The sequence below is a fragment of the Lithobates pipiens genome, unplaced genomic scaffold (genome assembly GCF_037356315.1).
Source record: "Lithobates pipiens isolate NorthernLeopardFrog02 unplaced genomic scaffold, aLitPip1_a1.2 Scaffold_1, whole genome shotgun sequence".
Taxonomy (NCBI): domain Eukaryota; kingdom Metazoa; phylum Chordata; class Amphibia; order Anura; family Ranidae; genus Lithobates; species Lithobates pipiens.
This window is the reverse complement of record NW_027507685.1, coordinates 190017438-190035203: the sequence shown is the minus strand read 5'-3', so window position 1 is coordinate 190035203 and position 17766 is coordinate 190017438. Positions and strand designations below refer to the sequence as shown.

The 17766-nt window shown below is 45.9% G+C and overlaps 1 protein-coding gene across 4 annotated transcripts in view; it reads left to right on the top strand.

Annotated features, from left to right (window-relative positions):
* Positions 1–17766, top strand: part of FLNA (filamin A) — a 157567-nt gene that overhangs the window by 66059 nt on the left and 73742 nt on the right. For all 4 annotated transcript variants that reach the window (XM_077479050.1, XM_077479048.1, XM_077479049.1 and 1 more), the window contains exon 2: positions 4799–5217. In XM_077479050.1, the coding sequence (XP_077335176.1) occupies positions 4854–5217 (364 nt within the window). In that variant the 5' untranslated portion in view covers positions 4799–4853. The remainder of the gene's footprint in view (positions 1–4798; positions 5218–17766) is intronic.

The following is a 17766-nucleotide window of genomic DNA, read 5'->3' as shown; positions in this document are numbered from 1 at the left end:
CACCCTCCTCATCCTCTCGATCTGCACCCTCTTCTTCACTCTCTGCTATGTGCACCCCCAAAGACACTACCACCAACAACACGACCACCACCACCACCACCACATACCTTCCGCTTGAGTCACTGGAATTATTTTCCGATCCATATCAAGAGGACATTTCTGATGCGCAGCCACTCTTGGTATTGGATCAGGAAGAGGAGGTAGCAACAAGCGCTACTCAGCAGTCTGACGCCAGTACCCAGATCAGCCCAAGGAGGAGGTTGGTCCCCGGTGTTGCTGCCTACTCCGAGATCTCTACTTATAGCGGTGGGGAAGGTGACGTTGATGATGACGTGTCTAGTGATGTCACGTGGGTGCCCACAAGAGAGGAAGAGGAGGGGAGTTCAGAGGGAGATATGGACCAGCAGATAGGGAGGAGAAGCAGCAATGACTTACATTGCACAGCAGGGACAAAGCAGACTGCAAATGTATCAGGAGCGAGTCATCGACCATGTACGGTCACATCTGGCGCTCCCAGGACACCGGCACATGGCTCCGCAGTGTGGGCTTTTTTTAACGTGTCCGCTGCTGACAATAGCGTTGCCATCTGCAATCTTTGCAGTCAACGCGTTAGTCGCGGTAAGCCCAATACTCACCTAGGGACGACCGCCTTAAGAAGGCACATGAGCAGCCATCACCGAGCCCAGTGGGAGCAACGGAACACACAAAGCCACACTGCAGGCTCTCACCGTCCAGCCTCGTCTTCTACTTCTCCTTCTCCTCTCTCCTCACAATTGTCCTCCACTCCACCTTCCATCACGCCAAGCTCACATTTTTCTGCAAAAAGGCAGGCTTCCGTGGGCCTAATGTTTGAGCGTAAAAAAATGATGATGCCGGATAACCCTCTTGCCCAACGGTTGGCGGCTGGCTTGTCAGAACTCATAGCCCGCCAACTACTGCCATATAAACTGGTGGACTCGGAGGCCTTTCGCAAATTTGTGGCCATTGGAACACCACAATGGAAGGTCCCAGGAAGGAAGTATTTCTCAGAGAAGGGCATCCCAGAGCTATATGGCCATGTTCAGCGGCAAGTGAATGTATCTCTGGCACACAGTGTCGGTGCCAAGATACATCTGACCACAGACACGTGGTCTAGCAAACACGGGCAGGGAAGGTATATCAGTTTTACTGCCCACTGGGTGAACCTTCTGACGGCCGTCAAGCATGTAACCCGTGGCACCCGTGTAGATTTGGTTTTACCGCCACGGATTGCATGCAGGCCTGACTCTTCTTCTCCTCCTCCTACTCCATCCTCCTCCCTCTCCTCCTCAGCTGCCTCCTCCTTTTCCGCTGCTAGCGTCTCTTCCACTGCACCGCCCAAGCTCCCCAGAACCTATTCCACATGCCAGGTGAGACGTTGCCATGCCGTGCTGCGTCTGTTGTGCCTGGAAGCAAAGAGCCACACTGGCCCGGCACTCCTTTCAGCTTTGCGTTCACAGGCAGATGAGTGGCTAACACCGCTCAATTTGACAGTTGGTAAAGTGGTGTGTGACAACGGTGCCAATCTGCTTAGCGCATTGAAACAGGGCAAAATCACGCACGTGCCGTGCATGGCACACGTCTTAAACTTGGTCGTGCAGCGATTCCTTGTCAAATACCCTGGGGTCCAGGACATCTTGCGGCAGGCAAGGAAAATCTCGGCCCATTTCAGAAGATCTTACACGGCCATGGCTCGCCTTGCTGACATTCAGCGGCGACACCATCTGCCGGTCAGACGTCTTATTTGCGATTGCCCGACGCGATGGAACTCAACCTTCTATATGCTTGATAGGCTGCTCCAGCAGAAACGTGCAGTTAACGTCTACCTGTATGAACTCTGCGAAAGAAACGGTTCTGGGGAGCTGGGTTTTTTTTCACCGCGCCAGTGGCTGCTCATGCGCGACACATGCAGACTTCTGCGGCCATTTGAGGAGATCACCAAACTGGTCAGTCGCAGCCATGGCGCCATCAGTGACATGGTACCTTATGCCTTCTTTCTGGAGCGTGCATTGCGTCGTGTCATTGATCAGGCTGTGGAGGAGCAGGAGCGGGAAGATGAGGAAGTCGCAATGCTGGATGAATTCCCAGGGGGGGCTACTCTATCTGAGACAAGTCAACAACAGGAGTCTGATGAGGAGTCAGAGGAGGATGGTGCCGGGGCGGATGAGCAGGAGCAAGAAGAGCATGCTTTAAACCTTTCTGGGATCCCTGTTGTGCGTGGATGGGGAGAGGAGAATGAAGAGGACGACATTATCCTGGATGATGAGCAGGAGCCAGGCCACCACACCGCTTCCACTTTAGTGCAAATGGGGGCCTTCATGCTCCAGTGTTTTAATAGGGACCCCCGTATAAAAAGCATGAGGGTCAAGGACCAGTACTGGGTGGCAACGTACTTAGACCCCCGGTACAAACACAAAATGGCGGAAATGTTACCGCCGTCGCAGAGGGCTGTCAGAATGCAGCACTTCCAGGCCTTGCTTCGAGAAATGCTGCATTCTGCTTTTGCGTGCGCTGGCAGAGGAGCAATTCCCACTCCCAGAGAAGGATTTGCGGGTACCAATCCAACAGCGCCTGCAAGAAGAGGCCGGTTTGAAGATGTGTTGGTGACTTCGGATATGAGGTCATTCTTTCAGCCGACCCATCGACAGGTGTCATCCGGATCCAGCATCAGGGAACGCCTAGACCGTCAGGTGTCCGACTACATTGGGTTAACGGCCGATGTGGACGCTCTGAGGAGTGATGAACCCCTAGACTACTGGGTGGGCAGGCTTGACCTCTGGCCAGAGCTTGCCCAATTTGCAATCGAACTGTTGGCTTGCCCCTCATCCAGTGTCCTGTCCGAAAGGACGTTCAGCGCAGCAGGGGGGATTGTGACCGATAAGCGTACTCGCCTAGCTCACCACAGTGTTAACTACCTCACATTTCTAAAAATGAATGAGGCATGGATCTCGGAGGAATTCAACACATGTGACCAGTAGACCATGTATATGTCTATAAACTATTTTTTTAATCAAGCACACAGACCTTCTTAATTCATTTGGCTCACTTCCTTGACCCAAAAAAGCACACCGTACTATATGCCCCTACCCTCCTCTTTGAAGAGGTTGAGCGGTGTCATATTTCTACTGGGGCTGCTTATGATATCCCTGTGCTGTGCTGACTTCCTCCTGGGGGTTCTTATTATGAAGGGATCACACTATCCCTGTGCTGTGCTGACTTCCTCCTGGGGGTTCTTATTATGAGGGGATCACACCATCCCTGTGCTGTGCTGACTTCCTCCTGGGGCTGCTTACGGTGCTGCTGTCAGCGCTGTATGTCACGGTGCTGCTGTCAGCGCTGTATGTCACGGTGCTGCTGTCAGCGCTGTATGTCACGGTGCTGCTGTCAGCGCTGTATGTCACGGTGCTGCTGTCAGCGCTGTATGTCACGGTGCTGCTGTCAGCGCTGTATGTCACGGTGCTGCTGTCAGCGCTGTATGTCACGGTGCTGCTGTCAGCGCTGTATGTCACGGTGCTGCTGTCAGCGCTGTATGTCACGGTGCTGCTGTCAGTGCTCTGTATTACGGTGCTGCTGTCAGATGCCTCTATCACGGTGCATGTGTCATTCCGGTATGTCACGCTGCTGGTGATCATCTCCTGCACCCTCTTCTTTGCCTACCCTGGTCCCTGACCTTCCCTCTCCTCCATTGCCTTCATTAGCTCCATAGTCCTGAATTGTTAGAACAATTTCCCAAATAAAATAAAAATGCTTGTAGTTATCGATCCCAAATTCACCTCATACATGTATTATGTCATTGTCCAGATGGTGGGACTACGTTTTACCCCCTAATAATTACCACGTGGCCGCAAATTCGACATGAAGGTTTGCAAAGTTCGCCTCCCATTGAAGTCAATGGGGCCCGCGGCGAACGTTCTGTTTCGCGAACGTTTGGGTCCGTTCGCATTTCGCGTTCGCGAAACGTCCCGTCGGAAGTTCGTCCATCACTAGTAAAGACAGACAGTCCTTTAAATGAAGATCAGTTTTTTTTAAAGAGGGACGGTCCTTTAAATGAAGATCGGTCCCTAAAGAGTAACAATCCTTTAAATGAAGAGCATTCCCTTTATTGAAGCCCAATCCTTTAAATGAGTGACAGTCCTTTAAATGAAGATTAGTGCTTTAAAGAGGGACAGTCCTTTAAATGAAGAACAGTCGTTTGAATGAAGATTTGTCTTTTAGGTAAAGCACAGCTCTTTAAATGTAGAACGGTCCTTTAAATGACGATCTGTCCTTTACAGAGGTACAGTCCTTCAAATAAAGAACAGTTATTTAAAGAGGGACAGTCCTTTAAAGTGAACATCAATTCTTTAAAGAGGGACAGTCCTTTAACAGTCGTTTGATGGAAGATGTGTCCATTAAATGAAGAGAATCTCTTCATATGTAGAACGGCCCAGATCAGTCCTTTCTATGAGGGACAGGTAGGTGACAGGTAGTTGTCAGGTAGGTGACAGGTAGTTGTCAGGTAGGTGACAGATGTGTTTGTAGATCTGATTGAAGTAACAATGTTTCCACATGAGGAGAGATCTCTGAGATGTTACAATGATTCCTGCACACACAGAATACAATGTAACAAAGTATATGTGCTGATCGCAGGGCTGGGATGGCGAAGTCTGGTGACATCTCTATAATACAGGAGGGATGGCGCCTCCATAGACGGTGTCGCCCGATAGATCTGTGTAGATGTGATGTATGCCCTCCTCTCTCTCTCTCTCTCTAACCGATCTGTGTGTGTTGTGTCTTTAAGGCCGGCCCATCCTCCCGATTCTCCCCCGGACCCTCCTCTCATCCGAAGCCATAAAATGAGCAGCGCCCACCCGAGGCTCACCCAGAGCGGAGCAGCGGCAGCAGCAGCCGGGGCGGATCCAGCAGAGATGCCGGCTACTGAGAAGGACCTGGCGGAGGACGCACCATGGAAGAAGATCCAGCAGAACACCTTCACCCGCTGGTGTAACGAGCACCTGAAATGTGTCAACAAGAGGATCGCCAACCTGCAGGTGGACCTCGGGGACGGCCTGAGACTCATCGCCCTGCTGGAGGTGCTGAGCCAGAAGAAGATGTACCGCAAGTACAACCAGAGACCTACCTTCCGACAGATGCAGCTGGAGAACGTGTCGGTGGCCCTGGAGTTCCTGGACCGGGAGAACATCAAGCTGGTCTCCATAGGTAAGACTGGGCTCGGCCATACACGGGGGACGATGATCGGCTTCACTGATCGCTGGCAGTGCAAGTCTATTGGAAGAAGTCGGTGATTTACTTACTATTGATTTACAATGTAATCATTTTATGATTGCAGATTTCCAGTGCTCACTGCTTCACCTTCCATTCTATTGACAAAAATCTGTTTGGTATGATTGACATTGTAGAAGAAAATGTTGCTGGTTATTTTATTTATTTTATTTTTTATTTTTTATTTTATATTTTGTTGTTGTTTTTGTTTTGACTTAATTTTTTATTGTTTTTTATTGAAGAAAAATATTATCTTACATTTATTATTTATTTACATTTATTTCTATGGTCCATGCACTTACAGACAGCATTCAAAGCTACACGTGCTCCTTCCAACAGCTGTCTGCTTCCTGCATCAAGGCAGAGTGTTGGGGTGCCCATACCCTAGACCAGTGGTCATCAACCCTGTCCTCAGGGCCCACTAACAGGCCAGGTTTGCAAGATAACTGAAATACATCACAGGTGATATCATTTGCTGCTCAGTGATTGCAGTATTCTAGTCTGCATCTCCCCAAGGTAATACATAAAACCTGGCCTGTTAGTGGGCCCTGAGGAAAGGGTTGATGACCACTGCCCTAGACAATCTTTTGCACAGCTTTGTAGTTGGCAAAAAAAAAAAAATTGCAGGACCCTCCTAGGCTATAACTGAGGACCCTCCTAGGCTATAACTGAGGACCCTCCTAGGCTATAACTGAGGACCCTCCTAGGCTATAACTGAGGACCCTCCTAGGCTATAACTGAGGACCCTCCTAGGCTATAACTGAGGACATTTTATAGTAGTTGCTTCTAAAGGTGTGTGTTTATCCATCACCATACACTTTACAACCTTTGTACAATCCAATTTTGATTCCCTGAAATCTGTGTTATGTGAGGACCTAGGTAAACTATAAAGTCAGTGTCCAATCAGGCGGGCGGGCCCTTATACTACGTAGAAGTTTGGTGGAGCTAAACTCTCCACACCTGTGTTACAATCTGTGGGATCTCCTTTTCTATCTGCCAACCAGTATATAGCATGCAGGCCTGCCTGATTGGGTGCTAATTGATTGGATAAACAAGGCATATCCTCCTAAATAGTTTTTGTTTAATCTTAAGGTTTATACAGAAATTGTATGGTCAGATTGTAAAGTGTATGGAGGGTAAAGGAGATTGTATGTTAAGATTTTAATATGTGCTTTAAGGATGGCCATACATGTTAACATCTGATTGTACAACCTCCGTCCATACAGTCAGGGATCAGCTGCTGGCCAAACTTGTCCATCACTTTCAGTGTCAAGTTTACTGTACATTCTGTGGTTTACAATCTGCTTGAAAATGATTGGATCCTTCCACCTTCAGTTAATTTCTTGACAGATCTGTTCAACGGGAAATAAACGGTAGAAAACGAATTTGAGACCAGTCAAAACTGGCATTTGAGGAATTTCTATCCAGCACTTATATCCAAAGTATGAATCCTGCATCAATGCAGTGATCACCACCCAATATGTTACAATTTCATCAAGTTTAGGGTCACCCTACACGTTACAATCTGACCATACAATCAACTTTAGCTTTGCCAAAACTATAACAAAGGAACCTACCTGAACTATTCAGTCGTGTACATCTCCTCCTAGCTCTACCATCAACTGTTATGCAAGGGCCTTCCTGAGGTGTTCTAACTTGAATGGATTACTTGGTTGTGACCTCCTAGAACAGTTTTGGTAAACATAATGGAGACCGTACCATCGTCTGTGAACTGGCCACACACTATACAATCTGATTGCGTAAAAATTGTACAGTTTATGACCAGCTTCAGCCTCCATTAATGCATAGTGTTGTATTTTAGGAACAAAGTGCCTAGGTGTGACTAGGGGCTGGGATAGGCGTGTCGGTTCTTGCTGTCACTGGGGCTGGCTATATTGATACCATTTCCTATGCTGACTGATCCCTCTTCTGTTATACTAACTATATACTTGCATGATAAACAATTATAAGTTTGGTCCCTTGCAGTTGACCACTAAACACCAGAATGAAAAAAGTCTCACGTTTGACATTCCCTGCCAGGCTCACGGGTTCTTCGGGCCTGGAAATTGGAACGGATACACATTTTAAGTAGTTGGCTTCTGAAAGATCTGATTCTTGTTACATTGAACATTCATATGATTGGCTGTCTGGCCAGCCAAAGGCTCTCTGGATTTCTGACTCAACTGTCTTGCAGCCGTACTCTGCACTTGCAGACATCTGAATGATTTAGCAGATGTCCCCATAGTGGAGTAGAGGGAAGGTGTCCAATCTTGGCAGATTCAGCCCTGGGCGCTGTAATAGTCATTCAAGAGGCACCAGATTTGTGTACGGTTCTGGCACCCGTTTTCAAGTAGTTCACACTGAGTCCTTTTTGGATACCATAAATTGAACCTCAGGGGGCTGTTTGTCTTTTACTACCCAATGTATGATTGGATTATTGGCCATCAAGGCTTTATGCTGCCCCAACTTTGCGTGTTTTTTTTTGACTATGGGGTGCTCCCATATGATGCAGTTACCCCATCTTTCTATTCTGGGACTATGGGGAGCTCTGAGGCCTCCTTCCCTCCTTCCCTCCTTCCCTCCTTCCCTCCTTCCCTCCTTCCCTCCTTCCCTCCTTCCCTCCTTCCCTCCTTCCCTCCTTCCCTCCTTCCCTCCTTCCCTCCTTCCCATTACGGGACTATGGGAGCTCCATCTGAGGTGTTCTACTGTCCTCTCCATTTTAATACATGATGGGATTACAGGGAGCTCTCTGAGGCCCTGTAGTGCCCCATCTTTTCTGTACATGTTGGGACTATGGGAAGCTCCATCTAGGGCTTTCTACTGCCTTGGCTTCCATTTCTTTATGTGATAGGACCATGGGGAGCTCCATCCGAGGCTCTGCTTGCCCCATCTTTTTCAGTGGAGATCTCCATCCGAGGCCTTTGTACTACTTTCATCTTCAATACACGATTGGACTATGGACGTCTTAATTTCTATACAATGCTTGCTCCATCTAAGGCATTCTTAACTTTGCTGTACATGATGGGACTATAGGGAACTCCATCTTGAGGTTTTCAACTACCTTGGCTTCATTTCAGTACATGATGGAACCATAGGAAGTGCCATCTGAGGCTGTGCTGCCCCATCTTCATTTAAAGGAGCTATGGGGAGCTCCATCCTGAGGCTTTCTATTCCTCCATCTTCATTTCAATAAATGGAGCTATGGGGAGCTCCATCTGAGGCTGTGCTGCCCCATCTTCATTTCTATACACGATGGCTTTGTATCTTCTGTCCCAAGGCCTATCAGTTGTGAGTTTGTGCTGAAGTAAATCTCCCAGAATGCTCTAGCTTGTAAAAAGCTGTGCATGTCTGGCCCTCTTCCACAGAATGTTGTCTGCTTGTGGCGGCCTATTCATCTAAAACTTTTCTCATCCGTCTCTAACTTTCTTTTGTTTCCAGCAGAATTCCTCAGCTGCACGTTTCTTTCTTGGTTTTTAAAGCAGAAGTGGCATGCAACAGTTAACGGGCCGGCAGCTTTGCCTTAAATTCCTTTCCAGGGCCGATTTGCTATTCTTGGACTTTAATTGTATAAATTAATAATTGGCTGTTTTTTTTTTTTTTGTTTTTTTTTATTATGCAGACCTTTTATCTCCTGAAGGTGTTTCCTGGAATGTTAGACATTCTTTTGGAAATGATGCCCCTGCAGGGTGGCTTAGGGGTCATGCTCCTGGTGATCCCAGCAGACCTCTGGAATGTGGTTGCCATGGAATTTCCTCAGGATCCCCTTAGACCAAGCATTTGCAGGCAGGAAACAGACTTTTTTTTTTCCCTGGGTTCAGACAGTGATGCTGTCTATTAACCCATGCCATTCCAGTATCCCAACTTGAATGTGTGCCTGTGCAGCTGAAGAGCTAGATTAGCTTCTTTGCATTGTCTCCTATAATCCAAATTTGATTCCTTATTTTGCCATGTATAATGTGGTAATTTGTAGCTGTATGCAAGAACTCTAGAGCAGCCTTTCTCAACGGTTCTAACTCAAGGCACTACAGTTGAAGGTAAATCTATAGGAACTGTATGATGTATGACCAGCTTTGGGCTACTTTCACACTGAGACGGGCATCGATGGTAAATCTGCGCTATTTTTAGCAGAGCTTTACCATGTTAGCGGCGCTATTTGAATGCTAGCAGCTGAGGGTTAAAACTGCTGCTTCTCCTATTGACTTCAATAGGCAGGGCACTTTAGGAGTGGTGTATGCCCTGCTCCTACAGCACTGCAAAGATGCTGCTTGCGGGACTTATTTTATCATCCTACAAGTGCACCGCTCCAGTGTGAAAGTGAGGGCTTTCACACGGGAGAGGCTCTTTACAGGCGCTATGCAGGTGCTATATTTTAGCGCTGTAGAGCCTCGGTGTGAAATGGCCTTAAAGCGGGGTTCCATTTAGGAATGTAACTTCCGCCGATCCAGTGTCGCATTTGGCACCTTTCAGGGGGGAGCAGATGTCTGTCTAATCCAGGTATTTGTTCCCAGTTCTGGCAAAAGATCTCTGCAGTATCCTCAGCAATCTATGCCATGTCTGGCCCCCTCCTTTGAATGTCGATTTGACCCCATTACCCAGGTATCTGCTCTGGGTAAAGATTGCCACAATCTGTGTGGCAAAGTATGCAATGTCCAGCCCCTCCTCCTTTTGCCCTGCCCCTCCCCTTTCTTTTGGGAGACACACAGGTCCCAGAAGACAGCAGGGACCACTCAAAACGTGCAGCATGACAAGTGCAGTAGGGAACCAGGCTGTGATTCCCTTACTGAAGATTCCGGCGCCTCCACCTAGCACAGAGGGATGGGTCAGCTTCAGGTGAGGACATCATGGGCTCCCTGGACAGGTAAGTGTCCTTTAAGTCTGCTACAGTATTTGTAGCTGCTGACTTTTTTTTTTTTTTTACAGACGGGCCTCCGCTTTAATGTGTGTGTGTGTGTGTTTTTTTTTTTTTCCAGGGACACATTTTAGAATTAACTTTTTGATAGCAAGGGTGGAGTTCCTATTTAAAGCTGAATTCCAGTAAAGCAATATTTAGTTTGAACCAATGTAAGATGTGCATATGCCATACCTGTGGGAAATTGCTGTATAAGCACCACTAGTTTCTGGGTCCTATGCCGAGTGGCTGCCCTGCTGCTTTGGGAACAGCTGTAATGGTAAAGCATTCTGATTGGACCTGGTGGAGAGGCAGTGGTAATGTCATTTCCGATGTGTCCACTCATAACTTTGCATTCATTGAAAAAATGGGAGGGAAAAGTTCTCTAAATGGTGCTTGTTGCAGACAGCCCCCTTTTTTCAGTACACAGCAGTGCAGCATACCTTCCAAGGGTATGGCGCATGTTTACTTTTGGCCCAAGATGATCCAGTGTAATTTTGTTTAAACAAACCCCCCCAAAACTGCCATTATTGGAGTTCAGCCTTAAGCCCCGTAAACACTATCAGAAAATCGTATGAAAAATACTGCTTTTGAAGCGATCGTACCATTATCGGATCGTTGGTACAGAGCTTTCGAGAGCCAATCATGGCAGTTCATTCTATATTTTCGGACATGAACGAAAAGCGTTTGTTTTTTTACATCTAATGCCAGACTGCACAATTTTCGTTTAATCCATACAGCAGTTTGAAAATTCAATACAAATGCATTCAAAAATACAGCATTGCTTCCAAACTTTTATTCTGGCTTATGAGAATTTGTGACATTAGTAAAATCATCCGGTTCAATCTGCAATTATCATTCCAAAAAAACGGACGATCATTGGTCCGCTTAATCTGATCATGTGTACTGGGCATTAGTGATTGTAAAGGTAATTTTTCTAAAGTCTTCCAAGGCAGCATTGGTCTCAGATGTTGCCCTGGAAGACTCCTAGAAAGTTACCAGGTACTGAACTCTATTGAAAATGTCTACTTACCTGCTCTTGCCCCATTTTCATTTTAATGGGAATATCTGAGGTCTTTGTACTGCTCCCATCTTCAATACATGATTTGGACTATGGGGCACTCCTGGCCTCTCCTCTGCCCAGTGCCCCCATGGGAAGTGGTTTCATGTGTGCCAACTCTGGGATAAGAAGGGATGCTGACACCTAAACTTTTTTCTTTTACTTGTAAGGAATGCATGAAGGTAAAAATGTTTAGTCTTTACAACACCTTTTTAACCCTTCTCCCTCATCTGAAATTTGTGGTGGAGGGAATACTTTTTGGTTTTCCGTTGGTGCTAGAGCAAGTTGCAAAATAACCCTTCAAATATTTGCCCTGAGGGCATATCCGAGTCCTAAGCCCATCCCTGGAACTGTGTCCAGCTTATGAATCTCACGTAGAGGAACTTTGTTGCCTGTACCTAGTATTTCACAATCTCCTTCATACCTCCACTCATCTGTGCGCCTTAAGGGAATTTTTTTTTTCTCCAGACTTGTTCATGTAACGGACAAGATTAATCACACAGACCCATTAAGGTTGGGCGGATTTGAGGAGTGCCGTGTGTTTGTGCTAAGGCAGAATTGTAAAACATGATGAGGCAAGTATCCCATGTAAAACTACGTCTTTATGTTAAGGGCCCATCAGGGAATGCCACTCAAATATGGGCCCCTTGGGGCTTGGGAGTAACCTGAACTTCTAAAAAAATAAATAAATAAAATAAATTACTTGTATTTAAAAATGTCTCAATATAAAGTTGTGTATTTCAAACCTGCACCAATAGAAGAACACTCCAACCAAAACTAGTGCTGGCATCAAAACTATCTTCTTATGGTAAATGTGTTTTGACCATAAAGTTCTAGGGTTACACTACTTGTGTAAATGCACGTACATGCATAATATATGTTTAAATGACTGACCCTGAGCCCAGATTTCGATTTTTCAGATCTGAACATGGGTTTACTGATCTTTAGGCACAGTGTGCATGGGCCCAGAGGATTGCATTGCAGATTAGTTTTTGCCTCCTATGCATGAGCTCTTTGCTAGACAAAAGTAACACGCTTGCGTTACAGAATGGAGCATAGACTCTGTACTTTTCTACCATGTGAACCTGCTGTCAGAACATCCAAGAAATACTTGGTAGTTTCCGGTATGGGACGCATGTGACTCTTCTCATGTCTGCGCATAAGACCCATCCGCAGAATACATGGGGGATGATACAGGACCAGTCACCCCACACAAAACACTTACTGTGATTTTCCAGGAATAAATGAAACCAATGTTTTACAAAGAACCATCCACACCCTGCAAGCTCCACCTTTTGCATCATGTTGCTATATTTGGGGTATAGCACAGTGCAAATGGGTACTCCCCCCATACACCCCCATTCTGTCATGGTATGCAGGGGTTCTTTCTATGTGGTGATCACTGCGCTCATGGTTCATTGAGCCTTTCTCGGTACGGACACAGAGCTGGAGGAAGAGTCGACAGGAGCCTGGCATTGCATCTGCAATTGACTGATGTGATTGCATTGTGCTACAGACTGACTTGCATAAACTCCCCCCCCCCCCATAAGTGCATTTGTAAAAAAAAGGGATTTGGCCTTTAACGCAAAGCTCCTGGCAAAAGTTGCGGTAACCTTTATAGCCCGATAAAATCTGTTGCAATATTTACCGTTTAATCAGAACTCTCCCCTGTTTTTATTTTTTAATTTTTTTGTTTGATGACCAGCATCATTCAACCCACTTCTCTGAGCCCAGGTCACACTGCACCTGCTTGTGACTAGACGGTGAAAAGAAAAGCGGCACAATGAGTTCATCTTGGTGCTCTCCTCTTTTGGCATACTTTGTGTAAGTACATGAAGTGATTAGCTTTCTGTTGCTTTCTCTCCCAGTCTGTGCTCTGCTGTACAGGGAATGCAAGAGGGTGATGCTAGATTTATTCAGATGCTTGAATTGTATGAAATTAAGTCACTTAAGTAGAAAATGCAATTTTAATCCGTTCCTTTTTTTTTTTTTTTTTACGATGAACGTATGTTTAATGAACATATGCGTTCATTTAATGTTGCGTTCAGTTGCTGTGTCCGACATGTCTGCTCATTCTTGCAGGAGTGAACATCCTGCAGACCTTCACATGGTCCACGGTGCCCAGCACAGTTTCATTAAGTGGATTTTTGGCTGATTTCTCCAGGGCAGACTGGAAGTGACCACATGGCAGCACCGCACCCATTCCTCAGTTCTCCAAACCTCTGCTTGAGCAACCACCGCTCTGCATTCTTGAGTGCATGTTGTCCTTACAATCTACACAATGCCGTGACAGGCAAGCTTTAACCCTTCCATACCTTGCTACAGGTTTGAAAAGGCATTGCAAAGTGCAGTAACTGGTCAGAAATGTGTTCACCCGGCTGTAGTAATCTGAAATCCATCTCAGAACCTAATGTATGTCTTTGAGTATGCCAAATCTATGAATGAAATGCACATGCTTGGTCTTTTTTGAGACCAGAACATGAGCACAGCTGAATGCTGGGAGATGAGTAATTCTAATGTGGCAGAGCTGTATGGAGGTGAAGGACCCATCCCCCCCCCCCCCCCCCCCCCTTACTATCCATTTTTCCATATAGTGCTAAAGCTCCTTGGGTCTTGTGCACACAAAGAACAAAAAGCACTGACTGTGAAAAAGCATCAGACTTTTAGGTGTATCTGGCCTTTGATGCTGGGATTCCATTGGCCAGCATATCAATATATTGCATGCATTAGAGTTACCCCAAAAAAAAGACCGTCCCCTTAAAGCATGTTGTGCTTGCACTGTGTAATTTGGCCCTCTATCACCTAAAATATCTGATCCTGCCTGGCGATCATGTTCCCCCACCTGTTAAAAAAATAAAATCCACCGTTAATCGTGGCTGCTGAGCCCTGACACTTTGCCCAGTTTTATGTGCCTTTTATCCCCAGCTCTCCTCTCTGATGTATATTCTTTTTATTTTTTCCCCTAAGCAGAGATCCTACAGAGTAAAATGGAGGCAGTTACAATATTATCTGTACTGCTGTATTTGTGCAGCAGTCTTTCAATAGCATTTTTTTTCCCCAAAAAAAAACACTTCAATGATAAAAAAAATGCATTTGAAAGACTGCTGCACAAATACAGCAGTTCAGAAAATATTGCAACTGTCTCCATTTCACTCTGTAGGGTCTCTGCTTAGGGAAAAACGCAAAGTTAGCCTGATATATGTGGAAAAAATGTTAAGCCGGGTCGTGCTTTTTTTTATTCTAAGCAAAAAGAAATCCTGTGTCATTTTATCCAGAATCGTGTAGCTGCCAGGGGAGGAGCAAAAGAATACTGTAGAGCCAAAAGGCAGAAGTGTAAAAGACAATATATGGCCTTTTCAAATCAGGGTGGCAGTTGGGACTGCTGTAAGCTTCCCACTTGTGTATTGTGGTGCCGTTCGTTTGACTCGTCGCACCATATGTATACAGAAGTCATAGGGCCCCTGTGTACGGATGTTTCAGACCTGTTTGGTTGGCAAATATCTTGTGTTTGTGCATTGGCAGCTCCTTCATACTAAATGTACTTCATAAAACTCATACAGCTATATGCATTTTGCATGAAATGCACTGATTTGTGATGGACTCTAAAAGTAAAAAAAGTTTTGACTTTTTAGGCCCTTGTCAGAGATGAGCTGTGTTGAGGCAGATTGTTTAGAAAGATGGTTTGTAGGCATCAAAAGCTGGAGTTGTCAAGGCTTTATTTGTCTCCCAATGCCTTGGCACAAAATGTCCAGGATGCTTGAGCATTCATGATTATATGAAGGAAAGGAGGGGTTTGTCATTTTTATCCTGGATTTCTCAAGATAAGTCGGGACTGGTTGTGTCTTGATAACTTGTCTGGTGGCTCTTACCGGAAACCTTCTATCAGCAGTGTCTCTGTGCCAATGAATAGATAATTGCATGAGCAGGGAAGTGGGTTGTTAGGAAAAAACAATTATTGGTCTAGTTTAGGGTGGAAGTGCCATGGGCTCTTAAAGGGGCTAGCACTACAAGGTCTCTCCTCCAATCTAAAGGGAGACATTTTGATCTTGCATGGAAATATCAGTTGGTGGCATCTTTGTGCTGTAGACCTGAAAATGTTTGGCCAAAGCCTGAATTGGACAATTCGCCCCAAGTCTTTTTATTATGTGGGCAATAAAACCAGTGTACACAGAATCTGGTGCAGCTGTGCATAGTAACAGCTTCTAACTTCAGCATGTTCAATGAGGCCCCTTTCACACTTGTGACTGATGTCCAAAGTCGCACATGACAAGCCACACCCCATGATTCCCAATGATGACCATTCATATGTGTGGCTTCAAAGTGGTCCCTGTACTAGTTTGGTCCAACTTTGATGCAAGTTGAGGTCCATAGACCAAGTTTACACAGGCATTCCTTGAAATCACATGAAAATCCCACATTAAATTGCAGCAGCGAGAAGGGGGCCTTCAGCTTTGAAAATAAAACCTGGCAGCTGATTGGTTACTATGCACAGCTGCACCAATTTTAGTCAAACTGCTAAATACCCTGATGAAATGTATACAAGATAGCGGCTTTATCCACTAAAGCTTATGAATTTTTGTCCATCCAGTCCTGAGTTCGTTCAAAGCCCTGCCACACAGCAGTTTGGCTTTTTAATGGCTCCAGTCAAAGCTATCCATGTCTTATGTTCTGTGTTCTTTTGGAAAGTACACGTAATACTGTCTCGTGTTGCTAGGTGCTTCCTAACCCTAACTATGAGGTCCAAACTGCATGCAATTCTGTTGCAGATCCAACAGCTAGTAAGGAGATGGACAATTCATAATGGGAGCTTGCCTTAGCGCTAAGCACTTTCCCTAGACAAGTTGCAGAGGGGGAGGTGTCGGCCTTTGCAATCCTAATTACTGCTGTTTTTCTTGGCAAGTGCTCAGAGCTAAGTGCCCATCTCCTTCCTAGCTGTCATCTGATCACTTGTGGCTGGCGAGGGGGGGTGCAGTTTGGACCTCATACCTATAATTGGGAAATGCTTGGCCACACGGGACAAAGTTCTACATGTACTTTGTCACTGAGGGAACAGATCAATGAAAACCTGTTGCCTCCTGTCCCAAAATGAAGAAGCGCCGTGTATGAGCTCCATGTCAGAACATAAAAATGACTGCTTGTGCGATTTGTGTGGGGTGTGTTGGTTACCCCCCCCCCCCCCAGTCTAAGCTCTGCTGCACAGGGGATTGCAAGAGGCTAATGTCTAGTGAAACGCAGCTGCTTGGTTGTGTAAACTAACCTTGTAGATCTGCTTGGAGTTTAACGCCTTCTTCTCCATAACCTCTGTAGTCTTCTGGTGGAATAACCCTTAGATTTTTTCATATTTGCTTTTGCTGTTTGCAAAGTACTTGTCATTCCTAAAGCAGCCTTGCAGCCAAGTGTGTGTGTGTGTGTGTGTGTGTTGTTTTTTTTTGTGTGTAGTTGCTGTTCACGTTGGTCCTTAAACACATGTTTTCTAACAAGCAGCAGACTATGCTTGGGTGGATATTATAAATCTTACAATTTGGCAAACTAGGATATTCTGGGTAGGAAAAAAATCTTCTCAGGGAATGCATAAAACAGAAGGCATCTTTCTGTAAGAAACACATATAATTAACACAAAACAGCCACAGTACAGAGTACAATATGAACAGTGTATTCTTTTTAGAATGGTAAATGTTTATATAGCTGGGTGAAATACTTCTGTCCCTCAATCCAGTGGAACATGACATGTAAATCAACCCACATACATTTCAGGTGCACCAAAGCAAAAGGTGTGCAAGTCTCGGGGCCCTTTCAAACTGAGTGGGATCCTTCAATGCAATCTGCTTGTTCAGCATGGGGGGGGGGGGGGGTTTATCTCTCCACTGATCCCCACTGAGCAGGTGGATGACAGGTCTGTCTGCCCCCCTGTGCAGACACAGACCACTGTTCTCTATGGGCTGGCCGGATGGAAACAGACTGCCTGTTCATTTTTGTTCCCTGTCATTCAATTGGCTCCAAGGATTGGGACCCAATTGCCATTAGTCTGTTTTTAGCAGACTGGATCAGACGCTGACATCTAGCACTCCATAGAGCAGTGGTTCTCAACCCTGTCCTCAAGTACCCCCAACAAGTCATGTTTTAGAAATTTCTTAGATAAAATAGCTGCCCAATACCAAGCCATTGACTGATTTAATATACCTGTGTAAGATTAAGTAAAACCTGCAAACATGGCCTGTTGGTGGTAGTTGAGGACAGGGTTGAGAACAATGGATGGTCCCATTGAGTCACCTAGAAAAAATGGACAGATGGCCCCCTTTAGGCTGGTTTCACATGGGCTGTCAATCAGATCCGCCTGCCAGTAGTTCAGGTGGACCTGATTGGACCAGCCAGATCTAAGTGGACATGTGTCAGCTGACACCTGGTGGCGTCAGAACCGATCAGAAACGCTGGATGGAAACTGACAGGTGTTCCTTTCCATCCAAACGCCCCATACTGAACAGCGAGCTGTCTGCTCTGCGTAGTGTTGGGCAGGTAGAGGCAGACTACAGAGCACTCC